Source organism: Chiloscyllium plagiosum, unplaced genomic scaffold (genome assembly GCF_037043375.1).
Source record: "Chiloscyllium plagiosum isolate Xiang-an unplaced genomic scaffold, Cpla_swu_hap1 HiC_scaffold_11, whole genome shotgun sequence".
Lineage (NCBI taxonomy): Eukaryota > Metazoa > Chordata > Chondrichthyes > Orectolobiformes > Hemiscylliidae > Chiloscyllium > Chiloscyllium plagiosum.
This window is the reverse complement of record NW_028270149.1, coordinates 81,399,244-81,424,856: the sequence shown is the minus strand read 5'-3', so window position 1 is coordinate 81,424,856 and position 25,613 is coordinate 81,399,244. Positions and strand designations below refer to the sequence as shown.

Genomic DNA, 25,613 nt, shown 5'->3' with positions numbered 1-25,613 from the left:
GTTGTAATTGTACCAGCCTCCATCACTTCCTCTGGCAGCTTATTCCACACATGCACCACCCTCTGCAAGAAAAAGTAGCCCTTTAGGTCCCTTTTAAATCTTTCCCCCTCACCTTAAATCTATGCCCTCTAGTTTTGGACTCCGCTAGTCCAGGGAAAAGGCCATAGCTAAACACCCTATCCGTGCTCTTCATGGTTTTATAACCTTCTATAAGGTTACCCCTCAGCCTCTAATGCTCGATGGAAAATAGCCTCAGCTTATTTAGCCTCTCCCCAAAGCTCAAACCCTCCAACCCTGGCAACATCCTTGTACATCTTTTCTGAAACATTTCAAGTTGCACAACATCCTTCCCATAGCAGGGACACCAAAACTGAACACAGTATTCCAAAAGTGGCCTAACCGATGTCCTGTAAACTGCATTTAACAAAGAAGAGCACTTGAATTCTCGTCACCTTCTGATATAAAGAGCTATCTACACCACGTCCAGCAGCTGATTCATTTGGTCTGATTTTATTAAAGAAACTACAAAGTGCTGTAATTTAATTGATTTTGTTTCAGTATTTTTCAAGATTCACTGACCATAGATCCAGCTGAGACCGATGAGTTGCAGGAGAGCTGTTATAAAGAGAATCCAGTCTGTAGCGTAATGATCGATAAAATTTAACCAGTAAATCCCAGCCTAAAATTACATGGAAAATTCAAAAATATTACACAGGAAAATTATTAAGTACTCTTACTTTCAAATTCAGACTTTAAAGAGATTTGTAATATGAAGACCTATGGGTAAAAAAACATAATTCTAATTGAAGCAAAATCTTGCATATGATGGAAATCTGAAACAACCACAGAAAATATTGGAAAAACTTTCCAAGTCTGGCAGCACCTGTGCAGAGAGAAACTGAGTTACTGTTCCGAGTCTGGTATGACCCATTGTCAGAAATGTTCCAACACAATTCTAACTTGATGCTCAATATTCGCTCATTCATTTATGTCTGGGCATCTATTACATTGCTGTTCTCTCTTCTATATTGATAACTGAATGTGATTTTCAAAAATGAGCCAGCAGAATTTACCTGCACTGTTCTAACTGTGATCTCACGTGGGTCAAATACTTTCTAGATTTAAACATGATCACCCTTTCTGTACATCTTAACCCTCTGTCTCCAGATTTAACTGCCTGGGAACATTGGGGGGTATTTCCACAAATCCCATGAAAACAATGATTTCTCTCAGTATCCCAAAGTTCAGCAATATAACTTTGAGATCCACTACAAACTAGGCAGGAGAATAGTTTCTTCAGACACAATGAGAGGTGTACCAAAGCCAAATTAGACCATGAATGTTTTGCTAAAGTGACAAAACATTACATTAGAAAATATCGTCAATATCAATATGATGAGTATTGGACAACGGAACTGCCAACACTTCAATAAAACAAATAACTGATGAAATTTTGGAAAATTATTATCGAAGTCTGGCTTGATGTGAATACAAGAGTTGCCAGATACACTTCAAGGGTTTTAGCCATACAGAGATGAAATTGTTTCTTAAGAGGCATGACTTTCAAAGATAAACAGATGCTTATAGCTGAAGCTCTTTACCAAGCTATATTGCCACATTATACCAGGGGCATATGGGCATAGAGTGAAAAAAGGCATCTGAACAGCTCACTCTGTAATGGTCATGGATCAACAGGAACACTGAGATGTCAGTGAGAATGTGTCAAAGTCACCCACCATATCAACAGAAAGAACCTCTCTACCCTTATAAGATTGCATTGTAGCCTTGGCTGCAGTTTGTAACATTTATTTCCCATCACTGGTGACAATTTTCACAAAGTGACTGACTAATTTTCCAACCATCAGACATTGGAATGATAACTCAACTATACCCATAGCAGTTACCACGTATACAAAGCGTATTCCATTCAGTGATAACAAATGTGTTTGCTGAGAAATCTTATAACATAATAAGCAGAATTGTGGTCCTGTTTCCCAGTCCTAGTGTGAGATTGGAATGTCTGAGAGCGAACTCAGAATCACAGCAACATGTCAATATGACAAGATCACTGCACAACATTAAACAGCTGCAAAAGGAAAGGACCAGAGCACAAGCTCTTGCTGTATTACTTCATCCCATGAATTTGATCAACTTTTAAGAGTTACTGAGTACATGTGATAGCAGCTTAAATCACTGTTAAACAACCTACCTGTGTCACATATAGAAGGCCAAGCAGATAAAATAACGAACAAATGCCAGCTGTCAGAAGAAGGCGCTTTGATCGGAGCAATGTAGGGAACTGGTCCTGCAGGGCTGTCATAACTGTTTCTGATGAAGAAAATGTCAAATGAAGTGATTAATTAATAACTTGCACAATGACAGGACAAAACATCACTGGACACACCAAAGCCCTGGGAGTTTGGAGTAAAAGGTTTCTGCATCCATTTCTCTAGCCCTGAGTCATGTATTTTTTTCCCCAGTTGTGTTCCTGGTGCTCTAATGCAGAGGATAACTGCATCATCATTATCCTCCGATATCACGTAGGGTGTTTCAACATGAGTGAGTTTCAACATTAGTAAGTGAGTTTGCTGACCATCCTGTTCCCTGTGAGGCAGGTAAATAAAAGTCTCCATCTGTTTAACAACAGTATTTGTCTCAATTAAATGTGAAGGGATAAATTCTAGGCATGAGAGCAAAGAAAAGAGATGGAACATGAACATCAAGATTAAAACCACCATAATAGATATCAAACAGATTGCATTATGAAATTGTTCAGATGTCATGTGATTTTCTTTCCCCCGAATTTTACTTCAAAGCAGTTGCTAAACAATAAAACAAAGACATTAATTCTTCTTTCAGACAACGAGGAAACAATTGCTACAAAGAAATATTATAGATTTATCCACTAACATCACCGACAGCACTTTTTTGCTCAATTCCGTCATTATTCCTTCAAAAGAAATCAGTTGTTTAAATGATGCAATGCCATTTTTACCTAAACCTCCAAATGATGTGTCAACTCCCAGAGTGAACAGCATGAAGAAAAATAAAACAGACCATAATGGTGCCCACGGCAACTGTGCAAGGGCCTCTGGGTAGGCAATGAAGACCAAACCAAAACCTGAACAGTGAACAGAATTGATAAAGTACAATTAATGTTGCTGTAAACAGGTTATTGACTTAAAATCCATTTAATTTATTATTTCTTAATTTGTCAACATTTGCAAAATTGTTCATTTCACCAGACTGCAATGGTGTGCTGATATACATTTACAATATAAATCATTATAATTACATTATATAACCAATCACTCTCAATTAAGAATTTACAATATTTGAAAGCAGTGAACACTGAGTTCAGAGTGACGTTTATATTCAAGGCAAAAAAAAAATCTCTCCAATATGTTGTTGAGACTGGCATTCTAAAGCAGGGTATAATGTTGGAGAATCGGGAATGAGAGAGAAATAATTGAACAGATAATTTAGCGCAGTGCGTTTCCTAAATTGTTAGGGGTTGCAAAGTGTAGATGCACAAACGGACCTCGGTAACTGTGTCGCTAAGTCACTGATGATTAACATGTATGGACAGCAAGCTATTAGGAAGCCTTGTGGAATGTCAGCCTGTATAGCAAGAGAATTTGAGTAAAGCAATAGTGAAGTCTTGCTTCAATTGTCTAAGAACTTGGTTACAGTTGAAAAGTGTGGCGCTGGAAAGAGCACAGCAGATCAGGCAGCGTCCAAGGAGCAGGAGAGTCAACATTTCGGTTAAAAGACCTTCATCATGAATATGGATGAGGAAGGAGACTGAGAAATAAATAGGGGGTGGGAGTATGGCAGGTGGAAAGGTGATATATGAATGCCCATAGAGATGATTATGATAGTTTGTTGGGAAGGATGGAGTGGATAGATGGGATGGAAGATGGGCAGGTAAGACAGGACAAGATGGCAGTGCCAAGATGAAAGGTTGGATCTGGGATGGCAGAATGGGGTGGGCAGATTTGGAAACTGGTGAAGTCAATATTGATGCCACGTGGTTGGAGGGCCCTGCGGCGAAAGATGATGTGTCCTTCCTCCAGTTGGCAGGTGGCTTTGATTTGGTGGTGGAGGGGGTCAAGGATTTGCATGTCCTCAGGGGAGTGGGAAGGGGAGTTGAAGTGTTTGGCCACAGAGAGGTGAGGTTGTTTGGTGTGTGTGAAGCAGAAATGTTCCCTGAACTATTCCGTGTGTTGGCACTCGGTCTCCCTAATGTAAAGGAGACCACATCGAGAGCAATGGATGAGGTTCGAGGGTGTGCAGTAAAATCTCTGCCGGATTTGAAATTATCCTTTATTGCCTTGGACGAAGGTGAGGTGGAGGTGTGGGTGCAGGTTTTGCACCTCGTGCAGTGGCAAGGGAAGGTGTTGGGTGCAGGGGGTGGGTTGGTGGAAATTGTGGACCTAACAAGGGAGTCCCGGATGGAATGGTATCTGTAGAACGCAGATTGAGGTGGGGAGGGAAATATATCTCTGGTGGTGGGGTGTGAATGTAGGTGGCAAAAATGGTGGAGAACAACGCACTGTATCTAGAGATTCATGGGGTGGAACGTGAGGACTTGGGGGTTCAATTCTTTTGCGGTTGGGGGGATAGGGTTCAAGGATGGAGGTGCGGTAAGTGGAGGAGAGCTTGGTTAGACTACACCTGGAATATTGTGTACAGTTTGGTCTCCTTTTCTCAGGAAAGATATCATTGCCATAGAAGGACTGCAATTAAAGTTCACTAGACATGTTCCCAGGTTGGCACAACTATCCAATGAAGAAAGATTGTGAAAACTGGATCTATAGTCTCTAGGATTTTGAAGAATGAGAGGTCATCACTTTGAAACTTACAAAATAGTTAAAGAGAATGTTCTGAATTTGAAGCCGTGTGATGTACCTTTAAGAGAGAGTGAAAGCTGTTTTGTACTGAAAGCTTGCAGGCACCTGTCATGTGACTGATTAGCAGTCTCAGAGTGTATTGGAAAATTGAAAATATGTAACATTTGGCTGTAAACTAGATACTTCAGTTGTTTTGACCACAATTCAAATCTAACCAATCAATTTAAATTATGCCCCAGGATACTAAAACCCAACAGAATTTGAATTTAATGCTTTTGCCAACCTCGAACCAATGAGACGATCCAATGCTTGGGGCATAAAGAAGCAGATATTTTGACAGACAGAGAGAGACCAAGTGCCATCGGCAGACTAACTGCCAGCATCACACTCTCTATCAAAGGCACCTTTTTCACATGAAACATCTTTGCAGCAAAAGACTGAAGATGACCCAGGGAGAGCTACAGCCAGAGGAAGACAGACACTGAAAACAACAGCCGCTGTCTGGTTTTGAAATTAAATTGATGCAATTTTAATATGAGTTTTTATGGGAACAGTATATAGTTATACAGTGTGATGTAGATAACAAACATTTAAGAGAAAGGAGGATTAGAGGTGCAAATAGTTGTTGTTTAATGTTCATTTTTAGAGTTAAAGAATAAATTGATTTTTTTTCTTTAAACAGTGAAATTTGAGAGTTCTTTGTCTCTCATATTTTAACAGATTATGGGGCGAGGTGAGTTCTTCTGGCTGTTTGGTTTAATTAGCAGAAGAGTTCACCGCAGTGTTGTAACAAGAATGACAGGGTAGCTGCAAAGAAGATGTTTCCTGTGCCTGCAGAATCTAAAACCAGGGACCACAATTTAAAAACGAACGGGGATGTCACTTCGGGCCAAGATGAGGAGAAATCAGTTTACTCGGGGGTTGAAACATTCTCCACTTCAGAGGGCTGTGAAAGCTCAGTCTTTGAGTAAATTTAAGACAGAGATTGATATAATTTGGGGCGGGGGGGGGGGGGGGGGGGGGGAACGGTGTGGGTTGGGTGTTGCTCTAGTGGTATTATCACTGACCTGTTAATACAGAGACGCACATTATTCTGGGCACCTGGAATCAAATCTCACCATGACAGATGGTACATTTTGAATTCAATAACAATCTAGAATTAAGAGACTAATGATGACCATGAATCCATTGTCAATTATCATTAAAAAAAACTATGTTTCTCTCACATCCTTTAGGGAATGAAACTGCCAACCTAATCTGTCCTACATGTGACTCCAGACCCAAGCCAGTCTTAACTGCCCTCGAGGTAATTAGGGATTGGTAATAAATGCTGGCCTAGCCAATGACACTCTCATCTCATAAATATATCTTGAGAAAAAGATTTCCAGTGATGTACAGAGGCAGAGAATGGAATGAGTAAACGGCACTGATCATTCAGGATTATATGGACATTGGGAGAACGTGCAAAACCCACACAGCCAGACAGTCACCTAAGGCTGGATTCAAACCCAGGTCCCTAATGCTGAAATGGAGCAGTGCTAACCACTGAGCCACTGTGCAGCCCTCGTCATTATTACTTACTTATTACAGCATCATCAACAGATATAACTGTTGCTCTTTGGAGGGTCAGTGTGGAGTTGTTGGGCCGAAGGGCCTGTTTCCACACTGTAGGGAATCTAATCTAATATAACTGGCATTGCACAGAATGTTCATATGAAACTGGTTTTTCACATGAAAAACTTTCTGGAAAATGTGCTTTCAACAATTTATGATTTGAGACCACAATACAGTACTTTAATTGATGTCATAAATAAACAAAATTGCTTCAGATTAAAAGTATAAGTTGACATTTTAGAATTCATTCAAATTTTCTTCATAAAAAATTAAACATGGTTCATATAAAATGTAACTCTAAGTTAAATAACAGATCTTATACTGGACTATAATGTTAATTTATTGCTTTGATATTGCTGTTTCTGCGATTATTTCAAAAGCTCACTTTAAAGAGCTAAGGTTCAATCCCCAGGCATTCCATTGCATTATTCAGCTTCAATCCCTGTCCAGTATAAATCAAACATCATGGCAATAGGTGTTGCTCTTCAGAGCCTGGTTATCAATTTGGATCTGAGGATTGATCATTGTGCCTAGATACTTGAACGTCAGGTTGATTCACTTCAGACAGCGCATTAAAGCTGTCTGACCCTGAATATTTAGAACAGCTCTAATTACCTGACTGTGCAACCTCTGAAACAGGCTTGTCTTGTACATGAGCCATGTGTCCAAGGATGGAGAAGATGACAAATCCAGCAAACACACTCGTAGCACAATTAACCATGCAGACAACAATGGTATCTCTGTAGCAGTCGTTATGGAACTTGTTATAGGATGACAATGCTACTAAACTGCCCCAACCCACTGAAATGGAAAAGAAAATTTGCGTTGCAGCATCTTTCCAGACCTGGTAAATAGAAAATAGAATTAGTGTCTGGAGGGAAATGAAACACAAACTTATTCAAAGGATAAAATGATGTTAACCTTGAAAATAATATGAGGACACATATGCTTAATCCATGGTGAACTGACCAAAGTAGCTCCCTCTGAATTAACAGTATCTCTGTTAAATGGGACGGTCATCATTACTTTTAATCACTTACTGCCGAATTTCCCCTGGGGTGTTTGATATATTCTTCCATCAGCCATGGGTTTCAGTGACTGACTCGGTTTCCAGAAGGCATTCAACAAAGTGTCACACGAAAGCCTGCTGCCGAAGTTAAAGGTGCTTAAGATAAAGGAGGTATGCCCCATGGATCAGTATTGGGACTTCAATTGTTTACGATTTAAATAGATAAATTGTAGTTGTGGACCAAACATAGTGTTTTAAATTTCTCAAATGGCACTAAAATGGTTTGCAGAGCAAAGTGTGAAGAGAACGCTTCAAGTCTGCAGAGGAATATAGATAGTTTAAGTGAGTGTCAAGGGTCTGGTAGATGGAGTACAATGTTAGTAAGTGTGAGGTCATCCATTTTGGTCAGAATAACAAGAAAATGAGCTATTATTTAAATGGTGAAAAATTACAGCATACTGCAGAGGAGAGGGACCTGGATGTCCTTGTGAATGAATCACAAGTAGTTTGTTTGCAGTTGCAGCAGTTAATTAAGAAGGCAAGTGGTTTATGGTCCTTCATTGCTGGAGGGGTGGAGTTTAAAAACAGGTTTAATGTAAATGGAAATCAAATCCAATTGCTGTCAGAAAATTTGAGGAAGTAATAGTGTTCACTATTTCCTATTCACAAACACTGCTATGTTTTTGGACTGAATACAAAATCCCAGCTGTATAATGCTGCAGTTGTACAGGGTGCTGGTGAGGTGACACCTGGAGTACTGTGTACAGTTTTGGTCTCCTTATTTGAAAAAGGATTTACTGGCACTGAATGGGGGTGCAGAGGAGGTTCACTGGGTTGATTCTGGACTTGAGAGGGTTGGCTTATGGGGAGAGATTGAGTAGACTCAATCATTGGAAGTTAGAAGAATGAGGGGGAATCTTCTAGAAACATATAAAATTATGAAGGAATAGATAAAGTAGAAGCAGAGAGATTGTTTCAACTGGCTGGTGAAATGAGAAGAAGGGGCATAGCTTCAAAGTAAGGGGGCGCAGATTTATGACTGAGTTGAGATAGATCTTCTTCACCCAAAGTGTTGTGAATCTGTGAAATTCCCTGCCCAGCAAAATGGTTGAGGCTAGCTCATTGAATGTTTTTAAGGCAAAGATAGATAGATTATTGAACAGTGAAGGAGCATAAATGGAGCTGAGCCCATGAAGAGATCAGCTGTGATCTTATTGAATGGCGGGGTAGGCTCGATGGGCCGGATGGCCTACTCTTGCTCCTATTTCTTATGTTTTTAGTTCATTATTTGCAGCATTCACCATGTTTGTACATCTCTAGAACACCTTTCAGCACAATTAATGATTCATTTTAAAATTATAGTAATATCACAGCAACCAATGTGGTTTAATATCAACAGGTACCATGCAATAGTTGTTACTGGCCACTGCAAAACTACATTGTAATCTGCAGACTCATGTAGAAAGCGGATAAATAATATAAATGGAAATCAAATCTAATTGCTGTCAGAAAATTTGAGGAAGTAATATTGTTCACTATTTTCTGTTCACAAACAATGCTGTGTTTTTGGACTGAATACAAAATTCCAACCGCTGTTATCCAGTCTATAATAGTCCACTGTCAGCTTCCTAAAATGGTATCTCCCAGTCTGTCTATTTGTATTCACTGTGGTCAGTAAAATTTCTATCCTTATGCTGTAAACTCAGAAATCTGTTTCACGCAATATTGCATTGAATAACCTTTTAATGATGTGCAAGTGTTTATTTACTACCAGTCACAATCTCTGGAAGTTAAACTAACTACTGGAAGAATGGGTTCACAGTATTGAAGTCACCTACTCAAACTTACACTTTCCTTTTCTGCCTCAGTCCTTGCATTGTTAAGTTCAAAATACTACAATCTGACTGGTTAAGGATATAATCAGTGACTTTCCAATGTTCACTCCAGATGTTGATTCTAAATTTTAGACGTAGACAATGTTGTCTCATTTACCCCTCCCACTTCCAGATACTTGCAGCACCAAATCTCATTGACACGGAATGGATAAGGACAAGGCTCATCCAGAGTGGCCCTTTCTATGGCCCTGACACAGCAAAATGTGGGTCAATATTGGCTTCATATTTCAATGAGGCATTTCACCTGAAACTCTTAGACCTGAATCAGTTCCAAGATTTCAGAAAGAAGGAGGCACGAAGGAGGAACTCTATTGCATCCCATTCCTTGTCACCATTCCCCAACAATTTCTATCCTCTCTTCTATCACAGACCATGACTGACCCTCTTTCCTGCTAATGGCAGGATGATACAGACCTTAAATTGACTCTTTTGAATTCATCACAAGCTCAATTAAAACTTTGCAATAACTAAGTCTGGTTTACTGACATTTAGTGAAGGACTCATAAGTAAGGCACTGATTTTAAATTGACTAACCCAAAAAGAGTAAAAATATAATAAAGACTCAATCATTCGTATTGCTGTATTTACCTCAGCATCAGCCAGTCTGGAGAAGTCTGACTGGCTTCCGATGTAGAATTCAATTCCTTTAGAAGCTCCCTCCAGGGTAACCCCTCGGATCAGGAGTATCGTCAGAACCACATAAGGGAATGTTGCAGTGAAATAAACAACCTGAGCGCAGAGAGAACATTGTTAGATTTTCCTGTATTACTGGTACAAATGAGAAAAATAAAATCTCAAAGCAGTACGAGGCCATGTGGCCCCACCATGCAATAAGATTCTGGCTGATCAGGTGCTAACCATATGTTTCCTTTCCTGCCTGATCGCCCAACACACCCCCTCTCCATAACCTTTAATTCTCTTGATAAATTGTTGATTTAAAAACTTTGCCTTGAATATATTCAATGACCCAGACTCTACTACTTTCTGAGGAAGAGCATTTGAAAGATTAAAAATGCTCCGAAGCAACAGATTCCTCTTCACTCTACCTTACTTGGAGATGCCTGATTTTGAAACTGTGCTCCCTGTTCTAGATTCTCCCATGAGGAGAACAAGCCTGTCAAGATCATTCAGAATTTTTGAAGGTTATCTGTCGGTCTCCTGAAGTTCTGTTATTTTAGACCCAAACTGCTCAAACTTGTGTTTTGTAAGATAACCCTTTTATTTGAGGAATTAGCACAAAGAGGTTGACAGAGCTGTCTCAAAAACAAATATACCTCTTAAATAAGGAAATCAGAACAGTAGCTGCTGTACCTTTGCCTACTTTTATACTACATTCTCCTTGCAATAAAGACAACATTATCCAACTAAATGGCAAACTAACAGGATTCTCATCAGTGTGTCAAGGGTAGCACAAGACAACCAGGAGAGGAATAATGACATGGAGGATACACACAGGGATCACATTTTCATGTGGTTTGACAGGGTTTGCATCTTGAGCTAGTGCTATGCAAGACCTTGTTATAAACGTGCTCATTTAAAAAGTGTTAAACCTACTGATAAAACAATAGAAATAACAAAATAAAGATAATCAAATAAAGTTAATTACATTTTATTTATTTGAGGAACAAAAACATGATTACACATGTACAATCAGTTATTACTGAGCAGACTTTGACAATGTACCAGAACTAGCTGCAGACGTAGCTAAATTATTCCACTACAACGTGGAAAATTGTTCAGGTATGCCGCATCTTCAAAATGCAGAACAAATCCAATCTGACCGAGTAATGCTCCATCAGTACATTCTCTACCATCTGTGATGTGATGGAAAGGATAGTTGACATTCTAGCAACTGTTCCTTACTCATTAGCTACTCAATTCAGGCTCCTCCATGCTCACTGAGCACCTGACCTTACTATAACCTTGGTCCAAGCATGGTTACAAGAGCCATACTCTGGAGGTGAGGTGAGAGAGACTGCCCTCAACAGTACAGCAGCATTTGACGGAGTTTGGCCACAATGAGTCCGAGTAAAATTGAAGGGAATGGAAACCGACAGCAGGGTGGGGAACGGAGGGGTGAGAACTTTCCACTGGCTGGAGTCAGAGCAAGCACGAAGGAAATTAGTTGTGGTGACTAGGAACTGAGCAACTCATCCCCAGGACATCTCTGTTGTAGTTGCTCACGATCAGGTTCATAGCCCAGCCACCTTCAGCTGCTTTATCAAATGTTTTCACTCCATCATAATGTCAGAAATGGGGATGTTTGCTGAAGGTTGCACAAAGTTCAATACCATTTTCCCAACTCCTAGGACAGTGAAGCAGTTCATGCCCATATTCAGTAAGACTTGGTAACATTTAAGCTTGAGCTAAGCAAACTTCACAGCATACAAGTACCAAATAATGACCATATAATCCCTACAGTGTGGAAACAGGCCGTTTGGCCCATCAAGTCCATACCAATCCTCCAAAGAGCATCCCAGCCAGACTCACCACCATTCCTTACCCTATGCCAGTAATCCTGCATTTCCCATGGCTAATCCACCTAGCCAGCACCTCCCTGGACACTATGGACAATTTAGGGTGGCCAATCAACCCAACCTGCAGATCTTTGGCTGTGGGAGGAAACTGGAGCACCCAGGAAATACACGCAGACACGGGGAGAATGTGCAAGCTCCACACAGACAGCCCCAATGATGGAATCAAACTTGGGTCCCTGGTGCTGTGAGGCAGCAGTGCTAAACACTGAGCCACTGATGCTGACCATCTCCAATGAATGAGAATCCAGCCACCTTCCTGCGGCATTTATTCATCCTCGGGGTTACCACTGACTAGAAACCTCAATGGAACATCCATATAAATATTGTGGCTACGACGGCCATTTCGAGGTGGGAAACTCTGTGGTGAATTGCTCTTTTCCAAATCTTCCCAAAATCTAACCATCATTTATAAGGCACAGGTCAGCAGAGTAATGGAATACTCCACACTTGCCTAAATAAATGTGCCCCACAACACTCATGAACCTCTCCACCGTCCATGACCAAGCAAGCCTCTCAGTTGGTGTTATGTATTTGATTAGTTGAACTTAGGAGAGATACTGAGCTATTTGCAGGTTTATACAACTCCCAGTTTGTTAACATAATCAAACAACGGTACACAGCTTTCTAGAGATATGGCTAACTCAGTGAAATCTATGCAGCTTCTTCTTACATGTCTCTATAATGTGATCTTTTACATTATCTCGATGGAAAATGCTGTTCGAGATAATAAACCTTTCAAAAAGCTGGCCTTTTTTCCCAGCCTCCATCTTAAATACTTATTTCCTCTATCACTTGTGCAATGTGGCAGCTATGTATACTACTCACCAAATTCCATAGACAGCACTTTCCAAATCTATGATGTCTACCATCAAGGAGGACAAAGGCAGCAAATACACAGGAACAACATCACTTGCAATTTACCCTGCAAGGCCCTCAGCATCCCGATTTGGAAATATATCACTGTTGTTTTAGTGTCGCTGGGTCAAAATCCTGGAACTCCCTCCCTGACAATACTGAGGGTGTCCAGACACTAATTCGACTCCAGTAGTTCAAAGAGACAGCTCACCACCACCTTCTCAAGGGTAAATATTAATGACCAACAAAAGATGGCATAGCCAACGATGCCCAAATGGCTTGTAATAATACAACAGATATCCTTACAGTTACTTAAGCAAAACACTGCAAATGCTGAATATTGGGAAATAAAAACAAAAGTATTGGAGGTACTCAGCAATTTGACTAATACTTGCAGAGAGAGAGAAACAGAATTAACATTTCAGGTCATTGACCTGTCAATAGAACTGAAGGAAAATAAAACAGAGAGTAGGATATGGCCATATTGGGAGCCCATGGTTTCAGTAAAAGTTAACGATATCTGAAGTGCCGGTGTTAAAGGTTGCAACATCAGATCAATGTGACAGAGACAGAAGCAGGATGTGAGGAATGTAGTCAAAAGGCAGCTGTGAGAGTTGTTGCTTTTGAGTCAATTTTAGAAAGCCTAGCTCCATAAATCACAGAGGGTGCAAAAGAGAATATAAGATTCAGAATTGGACCAGGTGAAGGTTAGGAAGGTAGAAATTGGATACAAAATGAATGAAACTTTCCAGTTCTTGCTGAGGGGAAGAGGTGACACTGAAATAGTTGTCAACGTACTGGGAAAGTAATGAAGCAGTTACCAAGGTAACAGGTACATAACTCCAGGAAATGGTAAGAGTGGTCAGAGATCACCTGACCATTAATGGAATTTCTGTTGATAAATGCCACAGTGTTGTGATATGGCCCTCTTATAGCCATATGTCGATGACACCTTGTTTCTTGTGAATATCTGAACTCTATATTCCCAAATCCTATTGCCTGGGTGACAACACAAGCCTCATTGTTGGGGCACAGATGGCATTACTCATTGTCCTGATGTATTTGTGGGTGCATGACCTAAAGATACCATACAGGGCCCCTATTGCTCCTTAGAAGTACCTAGTTGTCACAAACTACGTACATAACTGGACTAAGGAGGTTCTTAGCTGTGAGCACAGTCAGTGGAGGAATACCCTGCAGATGAGGGCTGCACACATTCCTCTACACAGTGAGAGATGTCTCACACCCTGGGGAGGCAATGGCTTAGTGATATTATCCTTGCAATATGAGAGACACAGGTAATGTTCTGGGAACGTAGGTTCAAATCCTACCACAGCAGATAGTGGAATTTAAAGTTAACAAAAATCTGGAATTTAGAACATAATGATGACCATGAATCCATTGTCAATTGTTTGAAAAAAACTCATCTCATTCACTAATGCCCTTTAGGGAAGGAAATCTGCCATCCTTGCCTGGTCTTGATATACATGTGACTCCAGACACACAGCAATAAGGTTGGCTCTTAATTACCCTCTGAGCCTCACCGCATCCCATGATGGTCACAAAGTGTTGGTAAATACTAGCTGCCAATGTTTGTGGGTGAGGGCCCATGGATTGTGGTGTTTGATGGTGAGCAACATGGAAGCTGTGCACAGTCAGTAGTGACCTGAAGTTGCCAGGTACTCACTCTGGCTTCTAGCCCAAGAATTCACAACATCTTGGTTGTTTGGCGTGTATGGTAAGATAGGAAATGGGCTATTCATCAGCAATTAGTGTCATTAATAAGGCACTAAACAAGTTACAGTTCCCCTTACTGCCTAGTAAGAAACACACCTCAACATTCAACAAATTCATAAAAGATCAGCGAGTTGTTCCTGATGGAGATGGACCATGTCAGAGTTCTATCTTAAATTTCACCGTAGGCCACGTGGCTCACACCCCGAACAGAGTCTACCCACAGTAACTGCGACAAGGCTAGCAACATATTTCTGCAACTTTAGTAACTACTGGAGGTGAGGTGGGTAACTTGATACTGGAATGTCAGATATGTTGTGGTATCCTCTTACAGACATTATCAGCATTTTATTGTTTTCTCCCCATGATTATTCTTCATCACCTGGGAGATAAACCAGCCCCTTCACAAATGAATTATAAATTCTAATTTATTTGTTTCAGAAATTCATGCTTAGTCACTAATTATAACTGTGTTCATCACAATCATTTACCTTTCCTGATGATTTAATTCCCTTTGATAACGCTGCCCCAACTATCAGTCGGACCAGAAGCAGACAGAGGGCTAAATACCAGACTATCTCCCCAGTCTCATCTATTGAACTGGAACGGCGTAAAACCACTTTACTGAAGGAAATGAAAATAGAGAGCATCTGTGTTAGGATAAAATTCATTGCCCATATTAACGATTAGATACAAAGCACCTAAGTACTTAATGAAATAAATATATGTAGATTTGAACATCATAAAGTTTGCCTATAGTTTTTAAAAATTGTTCCTGAGGTTAGACGAGATTTGATCTTCTCTCTGATCTATCTCACTCTTCCTATTGCCTTTCAAAATAGATCTTTGTTTTAACAGTGAGTGCTAATGTTGTTGACCAGAGGGGATTTGATTTGAAGGAGTTTGTGGCAGAGTTTCACTGACTGCCTCACTTTGCACTGTTAAAACTATTTGATTTAATCACTATGTCTCCCAGTGAACTTTGCTCCTTCATATTGTTCAACATGGTGTCTACTTCCAGACAATTAATCTAAATGCAATTCCCAGGTCTATCTGTTAAATACAAGACAATATCACAATTAAAAGCAGAGAAAGGGACGTTGATCATTGATAATTTGAAACATTTAATGTTTAGGAATTCTGGTGATGAATATTTTCCTTGAGGAATAATTTTTTAAAACTTTTTTGTGATATAAATGTTGTCAAAGCAGGGTTTTGAAACCAGAAGCCTATTAACTGGAAAAGGGTCCCTGCCAATGATGCCATTTTGTAACAGGTTTGTGATGTAAGTAGCCCCTCTATCAAACTCAAACAGCTTCCATTTCATCAAACAGGGCATTCACTAAATAACCATCTAAAGAGCGATTACTGCTGTGCAGGTTATCGGTGTGGCTATCTGCAGCAATGTACTTACTCCCAGTATTGCTCACTCGGGCCCTGGTGAGGAATGGAGATTTCTGATCCATTTGGACAACTTTCATTGTTTGTCTGCAGCCATGTTGTATTAACGATTTCAAAGTATCCATCATTCAGAGTGAGGTTACAGAATGGGTCTGGAAAATGTGGAATGTGTTTCAGTATTACATTTAAATTTTGCATTCCATTTCAGTATAACCAGGGTCACTGTTTCACTCTGACTGAATCAGTTAATCATTTTGATTACAAGGGTAAGGTCATGCATAGATTGGAACACAGAGGTACAGTCCGTGCACTCACTCTCAGCACAGTCCAGCTCTGGTGTTCAATCTGCTTGTTCTCTTGTTTCACAAAGTCTGTCATATAAGGAATCATAAAACCAAATTAAAATTTTACAGTATAAAAAGTTTCATCAAAAATATTCAGTAGTAGTTATTGTAGGAGACTTTAAGGATTATAATGAGCTGGATTTGCCAGGGAAGGGGAGTCTCACACACCTGGCTTCACCACTCTTTTTTTTGTCAGAATGAATGAATGAAGCTCCACATTTCTGAGTGGGAGATTCAACTCAGGACTCTCTCAGAAATATGGAGGCACATTTTCACTCTGACAGTTCTTTCACAGCACAGAGCCTGCCTGAGGAAGGCAAAACATGACCTTTTTCACAGCAGGCAGCTGCTATCTTCTGACACTTTAAGGTTCCTGACAGCCACTTTAACAGCTGCGGTCAAACAGTAAGTTCAAAAGATAAATGTGTGTTATGGTGCAGGAAAGGGAAGGTGCTAGACTGATAGGAGGAGGGTGGCAGCTAAATGGGTGATAGAAGGTGGGTGCCATGTGGATTGGAGCAGGGTGCCAGGCTGCCAGGCTGGATAAGGTGACAACTGAGGAGAGGTAGGGTGTCAAGTGGGTAAGGAACCATGATGCAGGATAGCAACAGATCCTGCAAAATAATCTGTATTTAAGGGAGGTTGGGGTTGGTGGGAGAATTTGTGGAGAGAGGGAAGGGGGCAGTCTTGGGGGTCAGTTCCAGCAGCAGTGACATTGGGAAAAAGGGAATGTGGGGATATGGATGATCCAACAGTAACAGTGAGTGGGAGAATGGGGCCAAGTTTGACATCATCAGAGATCAGGAGGTGATGTTAGATCTCCTGAGGAAGTTGTGGTGGGGACTGTGGGAGGGGTGCAGGTTATCTGGTCAGGGTTTGGATACTGTAAGGGGTCTAGGGGAGATATTGATCACATTATAGGAGGTAAGTATGAAATATGTTTCATCAGTTACTCGGGCATTGAACCATGTATGTAATAATCTATCTTTTGCTGAGGAGCTATTTAACATAGTTTCATTGGTCATGTCACCTTTGGGTATGTTGTAAAGCTGTTTAAATCTTGACCTCTTCATATGGACACACTGGTTACAAAGGCCCAACAATGTCTCTTCTTCCTCAGCCAGCTGAGGAAATTCGGAATGACGGCGATTACCCTTGCCAACTTTTTTAAGTGCACCATCGAGAGCATTCTGTCTGGATGTATCACTACCTGGTATGGCAACTGTACCACTCAAGATTGGAGACAGTTACAGAGAGTGGTGAACTCGGCCCAGAATCACAAAGATCAACCTCCCATCTATAGAATCCATCTACCAGGCCCGCTGTCAAGGAAAGGCTGCCAGCATTTTTAAAGATCAATCCCATCCTGGCAATGTCCTTCTACAACCTCTACCATCGGGGAGAAGGTACAGAAGCCTGAACATACACAACAGCCGTTTTCAAAACAGTTTCTACCCAACTGTTGTTAGAGTACTGAATGGATTCACAAACACTTAACATTCGCCTGTACCTGCGTTTTTATTTTTGCCGCTATTTACATATTATTTACTTATCTATGCTATTTAACTCTGTGATCTGCCTGTATTGCTCACAAGACAAAGCTTTTCACTGAGCCTTGGTACACGTGACAATAAATTCAATTCAATTCAATTCAATTCTCTGATTCTTGAGCCTTCAGCCAATTGGGACAGTTTCTGTCTATCTATTCTGTCCAAACCCCCTCATACGTTTGAATAGCTTTACCAAATCTCTTCTCAACTTTTTCATCTCAAAAGAGAACTGTCACAGCTTTGTCAATCTATCTAGGCGTCTGAACCTCAATCCCTGGAAACATTCCCATCAGCCTTTTCAGGACCCTCTCATGTGCAGTGCAGAGCCCAGGACTGGACACAATAATCCGGCTGAAACTGAACCATAACCAATACGGTCAAGGTGATCCCTGACTGTATTGTACAGACTGTGACTGTGGGTGATGTGTGACATTGAGTGATGGATGATTAAAATGACAAGAATTAATAGCAATCTCTGATGTAAATGTAGGAAAGGAAACAAACTTCAAACATTTCCCAAATTCATATATGGGGGTTTCACCTCCCCTGTTATCAACAAAGCCCTCAACTGCATCTTCTCTATTTCCCACACCTCCGCCCTCGAACCCCACTTGCCCCAACTGCAACAAGGATAGAATCCCCTGGTTCTCACATTCCACCTACAAATCTCCAAATTCAGCATATCATCCTCCGTCATTTTCACCACCTACAGTCAGACACCACCACCAAAAATATATTTCCCTTCTCACCCCTACCTGTGTTTTGCAGGGACCGTTCCCTCCATGACTCCCTCGTTAGGTCCACACTCCCCACCAAACCCCTTTCCACACCTGGCATCTTCACCAGCCGGTGTAAGAGCTGCAAAAACTGCACCAACATCTCCCCTCTCACCTCCTTCCAAGGTCCCAAAGGAGCATTCCAAATCCGGCAGAGATTTACTTGCATATCCTTGAACCCCATTTACTGCAGCCATTGTTCTCAATGTGATCTACTCTACATCGAAGAAACTGACCGCAAACTTGTGAAAATGTTCAGGGAACACCTCTGGCCCGTATGCACCTTCCAACTGCACCTTCCTGTAGCCATCCATTTCAACTCCCCCTCCCACTCCCCAGACGACTTATCCATTCTGGGTCTCCTCCACCATCTAAACAAGGCCACTTCCAAACTGGAGGAGGAACACCTCATTTCCGCCTTGGGAGCCTACAACCACACAGCCTCAACATTAAATCCATCAGTTTCCAAATCTTCCCTCACCCCACCCCAGATTCTAACCCTTTGACTTGGCTCCACCCTCTTGAGTTGACCTATTTGTCCATCTTCCTTCCCACCTTTCCTACTTATCACAATCATCTCCTACCTTCGGCCAGCTATCGCCATCCCAACTATCTATCCCCTAGCCCGACCTCCACCATTTATTTCTTAGCCCTCTGATGCTCCTCAGATGCTGCCTGACCTGCTGCGCTTTTTCCAGGGCCACATTTTATCGATTCTGACTTCTCCACTATCTCCCAACTCCATAGATAGTCAGGGTGCACCCACAGTCCCAGTCTGTGCAAAAGGAAAGTTGCTTCAGAAATTTTAAATGGACTCATTTCAAGATTTCAGACATACTCTTGCCAATTCAAACAGAAGTAATCTTTGATAACAATGTTAGATATTAGGAGTGAAACAGTGTCAGTGTGGGAGGTGAAATGAAAGTGAAAAAAACAAGGCTTTTAAATAACACAATAAAAACTGAGTATTTCATAGAGTCAGATGGTATAAGAAATATATATGAGATTGTAGACGTTTGGAAAGAACCCAGAAGAGGAGAAAAAGTTGAGAAAATGATACCTGCACAAAACACAGAGATAGAGAAGAGAATCAATGTGAGTCACAGTACTGGGATGTTAGAGAGATACAGACAATGAACTTAGTCAGAAAGAACACAAGACAGACTTATTGACAAGGTGAAAGAATAAAAGACATATGAACAACTTTATCAAAGACTGACAAATTCTGATGTTTCACTATTTAGTTCTGACTGACTGTCCTGCTATTCCAGTGACTCAGAGCCATGATTCCTGCTGCTGCTTTCTATCCAAGTCTTTCTGCTGTATGGTCACAATGAGGATGGTCACTGAAACTATTGTCCATCTCTCTCCCTCACTCAGACTGACAGAATGAACTATGAACAGTCGGTGTGTAAAATCCCCCAACAGAATTGAGCACTGTACCTTTGGGGGTCCTGCTGCATGTTTCATCTGCTCCCCACCAACTGAAGCAGTCTGCCCATGGCAGGGGCGATTGAAAGGAAGCAAACAGGTAGTACAGACTGTAGCCAATGATACAGGCATATGAAATATTGGCAATTATAATCAGAAGGACCATAGCAATCCCCACACCTGAAAACATGAAAGAACAGAAGATTAGATTGTGAGCTCTTGATGTGAAATAAAGTATTTGACATGGGTTTGACTGGTCATTCAATCAAATTGGATTTTCTTTCAGTGGGCACAGTACAGAGCAGGGAGACTGCCCTGGTTGACCACACCTTTCAGGACATGTCTGTTGTGTTTGGTCAGTATTGGCTGCTTCAACATTCAATGTCCAACAGTAGAGACTTTAAAGGCTCTTTGTATTAAACAGGAGATTTAGAATTCTCTGTCTCGGTTCCAAGAATGATGATCCCTGTCTTCACCTTTAGACTCCTTCTCACTAATCATCATTGTGGCTGGTAATAATCACACATTCCCAGTCTTGGTAATAAATACCATCTTCAGCACTTCATAAGGTGCACGGCAGATCAGAGTGCAAACACGACATCAGCAAGTCCAGTTTAAACATCGACCAGATAAGGAAAATTTAACAATATTTGGGTAAGACGTTGACACTGACTTATTGTACGGCTTATTTAAGCTTGTTATGACTATTTTGGGAAATAAACATTAACCTTGGAATATTGGTACAGCTTTCCACACTCCAATAGGTCCGAGGCTGGCAAACTGCCCAAGGGAACATTCCAAGAAAAACATTGGAATCCCAACTAGTGCCAGGATGAGAGCGTAGGGAATAAGAAATACACCTGGAAAATAGTAGAAAGGATTTCAATGTAGATAAAATCATATGTTCAAGCTGAAACTCGGTGCCTCCACTGTGTTCACTGGGTTAAAATTAATCCTGAAATCTCTATGAATGCATGTTTTGTCTGTCTGTCTGCATACCTAGCAATCTACTGAGATGGTTGACTTTCAGCTGCACTTTTATTTTTCTACTACATACTGGAGGTTGTACTCAAATGGCCACTTTCTGAATTTCACTCTCTAAATGAATCAAATATCTTTCCCTGTCATTTTATACAATCATGTCATGACATTTTTTTATGCATTCGCCCTTGGTCTCCATCAATCCAATGGTGTGGGTTGTGAAGAGCCCTGATTCGAGCAGGTTTGATGATAATGTACAAGCCTGAACCCAGGGCCTGGCTGAGGAGCCTGCTATTCTGAGGATTTCACACACTGTGCAGTTAATATATTTGATGTGGATGGTTCATGAATTCTATATAATATCACTTGAAAATATAAATTAATAAATGAACTATTTACTTTGGTTTATAAATAGCATCGAATTGATGCATCGCGTGGCTAATTCTGAAGTATCACCTTGACACATCTCTCACATCAGAAAAAAAAAACGGCAAATTTGTTGACTGTGGGATTGAATTCACACTTCACATTAATTGTTTAACCCTGTACTATTTACTGTATTATTTTTAGTGCAATGAACACTTGCTATTTCCTGAATATCAACATTCTGTACAAATCGATGAATTGACCCATTTAGCTCTGCCTGCTCACTCTGCAATATTTTAAATTTGTCTACAGTACCTCCTCCATTTCTATAAGCCAGGTAAGGGAACCTCCAGATGTTGCCCAGACCGACAGCGTAACCAATCATTGAGAGCAAGTAGTCAGTCTTCGAAGACCAGTTACCCCGCTCCACATTCTCATCACCCACAGCACCATGTTCATTGGCAGCATCCTGGGAGAAAGAATGGAAATGGTAAGCTCAGAAATGGGTCTTTCTCCAAACTAGATCTCAGCAAGATGTACTGTCACCACTCCTCACAACTACCTTTATAGGAAAACTATGTTGTTCTCCAATGTGCAGCAATGTCTTGCAGATTATAAACAGCCAGAAGTTCACAGAGAGTGTACAGTTCATAACAGCCAAAATCTACAAATTAACAGTATCTCTCATTGTCCAACACAGGTTTTACAGTTTTGTTGAAATACATACCATGTCGGCTGGATGGTTTGTCTGAATATCATTCTGTGAGAATCCAGATAAAGACAGTTCCTTCTGGTCCATTTTCAGACATCAATGAATTATTCTTGCACTTGCACAAGAATTGGATGTAAACCTTGAGGACACTACTTTTGCCAAAAGTCGTTGAACATCTCATTAATTAATGATTTTTGCCCAGTCAGAAATCAGCCTTTCACAGTATTTCAGAAGGGGTGTAACCCTGTTTAAGGTGCCTGAGAAGCTCTGCTTAGTTAATCATTCAATTTCCACACTAAACATTTCTATTGAAGTTAAATGATTTGTTTTCAGAACATTCAGGATCAAAGTGCATCAATTTTATGTCTACTGACTTTGGACAAAGTGCTAGTTTTAAAAGGGACAGCTCCCAAGTGAATCTAAAACAATTTGGACTTCAGGCAAAGCAAAAGTATGTAAGATTTCATATAAAAAGGAACTGGTCTTCTCCCAAATCAGAAACATCACTGTTATTCACTGTTGCCCAAGTTCATTTTACACACTGACATTTTCATTATTTTCAAAAATGTGGGATGGACTTTTTGTGAAATACACTTGGATTTGGGAAAAACACGATTGCTGGAAGTCCTACCTCCATTTCTATCACCAGGCATTTTTAGCAGATCCAAGAACATAATGAACATGGCAAACCCCTCCTGAGAGGTAGCTCGCATCACTGGAGAAGTGAGCATTCAGAAATTCTGGAAATTTCATGGAGGCAACTGAAATTTCCAAGCCACGCAAAATCACTTCTCCAAGTAGAGACATGAACCAAGTGTTGGAGATACGGAAATTATATAAAAAAATATATATTTGTGTTGCCTTCATTAGTATTTTATCATGAGTTATAACTGTGCTCACTAAAGTGAAGCGGAATAGCTCCAAGTGTTGGATAAGGTATTGGATATTAAATAATATGGTTCCTACGTTGTTACCTCTGACAACCGTTCAGTCATCAATTGAAAGTCAAAAAAAGTCTTCATTTGCATTGATGTAGGTTATTGATCGGACAAGGTGATATTCTGCATTGTGTCATTATACAGGGCCAGCCCAGTGAGAGATCCAGAGCTAATTATTTGGAGACTCCCATTGCTTTCATATGTCAGTTACTGATCAGCTCATGCATCTGTTTGGCCGTATGGAAGCTTTACTAAATGTATGACCTTCAGGCTGTTTCAAAAGCACCAACAGGCTTGGAAGTGCAACATTCTTTTGCTTGTCATCGAAGAGTGGGTTCAGTGGAATTGACAGATGTATGAAATTTTGAAGATAATAATGGCCTTTAAGTACTTAGTTAAGTAATGGCTGCTTACTTTTGCTGATTTGTGAGCTGCTAAAATATATAGCTTTCTATATGCATAATCAAGTGATGTATTATTTATTTAACAGGTTCTTGAGATTTTTCAATGGCATCCAATTATTGTTACTATATCTTTTGCGGACTGTTTATAAAGTGGATGCCACATGTGTGGGCTGGGTGAGGTGCACGATACCAGAGACTTTATATTAATCGTGTTATGGACAGATTATAAGTTTACAAGCAGGCGGTGTTGTTCTGCGGTTGGTGATGGCCTGAATGCCCTTCCACATGCTCCGCGTATCGCCGCTATCCTGAAAGTAGCTGTGTATTCTCTGGGTGTGCACACTTTGCCTCTTTGATGGCCCAGGCTCAGGTTGGCCCTCGCTGTTGTTAGGGCCGCCTTGTCATCTGCTCTGAAGGCGAAACCACGGGTCCGCAGCAGCGCACACTCCTTTGCGGTCATCCTCACCTTCTGGTTGGGTGAGAAGTGATAGTTTTGGACACAGAGACATCATCAATGCACTTGCTAATGTAGCAAATCACCGACACAGTTGATGGAATTGCCATCGGTTGCTGCCTCCATGAAGAAGCACCAGTCAGTGTGCTCAAAACAGACCTGAAGAGCAGAAATGGCTCCTGCAGGCCAGGTTCTCACCTGCTTCAGAACCAGGTTGACACATCTGACGAGCGGTCTGTATGCTGAGATTAGCGTAACAGAGATGTGGTGTGAGGAGCCGAGCTCGGGCCCAGGCTCTGCTCCGTATGCATTGAGGATGTTTGTATAAACGAGATCCAGCATGTTCCTCCTTCTCATCGCAATGTCCACATGCTGATGGAATTTAGGGAGCACAGCCTTGAGAGTCGCACGGTTGAAATTTCCAGCAACAATAAACAGACCATAAAGATGTGCGTGCAGCAGTCTACCAGTTGCCCAATACAGTTCACTGAGTGCTGGATTTGAGTGGTGCTGGAAAAGCACTAACACATTCCATCCACCTGGACACCCCGCGTTGGCCTATTACCTGCCCTCAACCTCTTCATTTCCAACTGCCGCTGGGACATTTACCGCCTCAACCTGTCTACCCCCCTCCCCCACTCCAACCTCTCACCCTCACAACGCGCTGCCCTCCACTCCCTCTGCTCCAATCCTGACCTCACCAACAAGCCAGTGGTAGTCTGGCGCACTGACCTCTACACTGCTGAAGCCAGACGCCAACTCGAGGACACCACCTTCTACCGCCCTCTCGACCATGACCCCACGCCCCATCACCAAACCATCATCTCTCAGACCATACAGAACCTCATCACCTTAGGAGATCTCCCACCTACAGCTTCCAACCTCATAGTCCGGGAACCCCGCACTGCCCGATTCTACCTCCTTCCCAAGATCCAGAAGTCTGACCACCCTGGCTGACCCATCGTCTCAGCGTGTTCCTGCCCCACTGAACTTAACTCTACCTACCTCGACACTGTCCTATCCCCCCAGTCCAGGAACTCCCCACATACGTTCGAGACACCACCCATGCCCTCCACCTCCTCCAAGACTTCCGTTTCCCTGGCCCCCAATGCCACATCTTCACCATGGATATCCAATCCCTCTACACCTCCATCTGCCATGACCAGGGCCTTTAAACCCTCCATTTCTTCCTCTCCAGACATCCCCAACAGTACCCTTCCACCGACACTCTCTTTCGTTTGGCCGAACTGGTCCTCACCCTTAACAATTTCTCCTTCGAATCCTCCCACTTCCTCCAGACCAAAGGGGTAGCCTTGGGCACCCATATGGGAAAAAGTGAGGACTGCTGATGCTGGAGACCAGAGTTGAAAAATGTGGTGCTAGAAAAACACAGCAGGCCAGGCAGCATTCGAGGAGCAGGAGAATTGACGTCTCAACACCCAGGCACCAGCATCGGGCAAAGCCGAGGCCTGGTCTCAGAAGCAAGCTGCAGCTCTGCATGGTTACAGCATAATTACATCTACTCACATGGTTACAGCAATTTCCTTTGTTGGGTTGTTTTAACGTGTTTTTAAACCAGTTGTTAAATGAGGAACTATTCTGACATTTCTCAAAATGGGATTGGATTGTTTAAACTATCTGTTTTGACACTGATTTGCCATTGACTCTGTCTCATGTTTGCTGCTCTCAGAGGCAGTAGGACAATTCCCATCCACAAAGACACGAAAATTACACTTGTTGGTACTGTGGGATGAAGATG

At 41.4% G+C, this 25,613-nt stretch overlaps 1 protein-coding gene across 5 annotated transcripts in view; it reads right to left on the bottom strand.

Moving 5' to 3' along the window:
- The window catches only part of LOC122557086 (sodium- and chloride-dependent neutral and basic amino acid transporter B(0+)-like), a 57,692-nt gene that overhangs the window by 23,034 nt on the left and 9,045 nt on the right, over positions 1 to 25,613 (bottom strand). For 3 of the 5 annotated variants that reach the window (XM_087992234.1, XM_087992235.1, XM_087992238.1), the window contains exons 1-11: positions 22,074 to 22,202; positions 21,662 to 21,815; positions 20,728 to 20,859; positions 20,012 to 20,179; positions 15,912 to 16,050; positions 14,989 to 15,121; positions 9,960 to 10,100; positions 7,083 to 7,311; positions 2,996 to 3,121; positions 2,210 to 2,328; positions 580 to 679 (exon numbers count right to left, since the gene is read on the bottom strand). In XM_087992234.1, coding sequence (XP_087848360.1) covers positions 580 to 679; positions 2,210 to 2,328; positions 2,996 to 3,121; positions 7,083 to 7,311; positions 9,960 to 10,100; positions 14,989 to 15,121; positions 15,912 to 16,050; positions 20,012 to 20,179; positions 20,728 to 20,859; positions 21,662 to 21,815; positions 22,074 to 22,145 — 1,513 coding nt within the window. In that variant the 5' untranslated portion in view covers positions 22,146 to 22,202. Of the gene's footprint in view, positions 1 to 579; positions 680 to 2,209; positions 2,329 to 2,995; positions 3,122 to 7,082; positions 7,312 to 9,959; positions 10,101 to 14,988; positions 15,122 to 15,911; positions 16,051 to 20,011; positions 20,180 to 20,727; positions 20,860 to 21,661; positions 21,816 to 22,073; positions 22,203 to 25,613 lie in introns of those variants that run through there. The other 2 variants (XM_087992237.1, XM_087992236.1) reach the window with 2 other exon arrangements.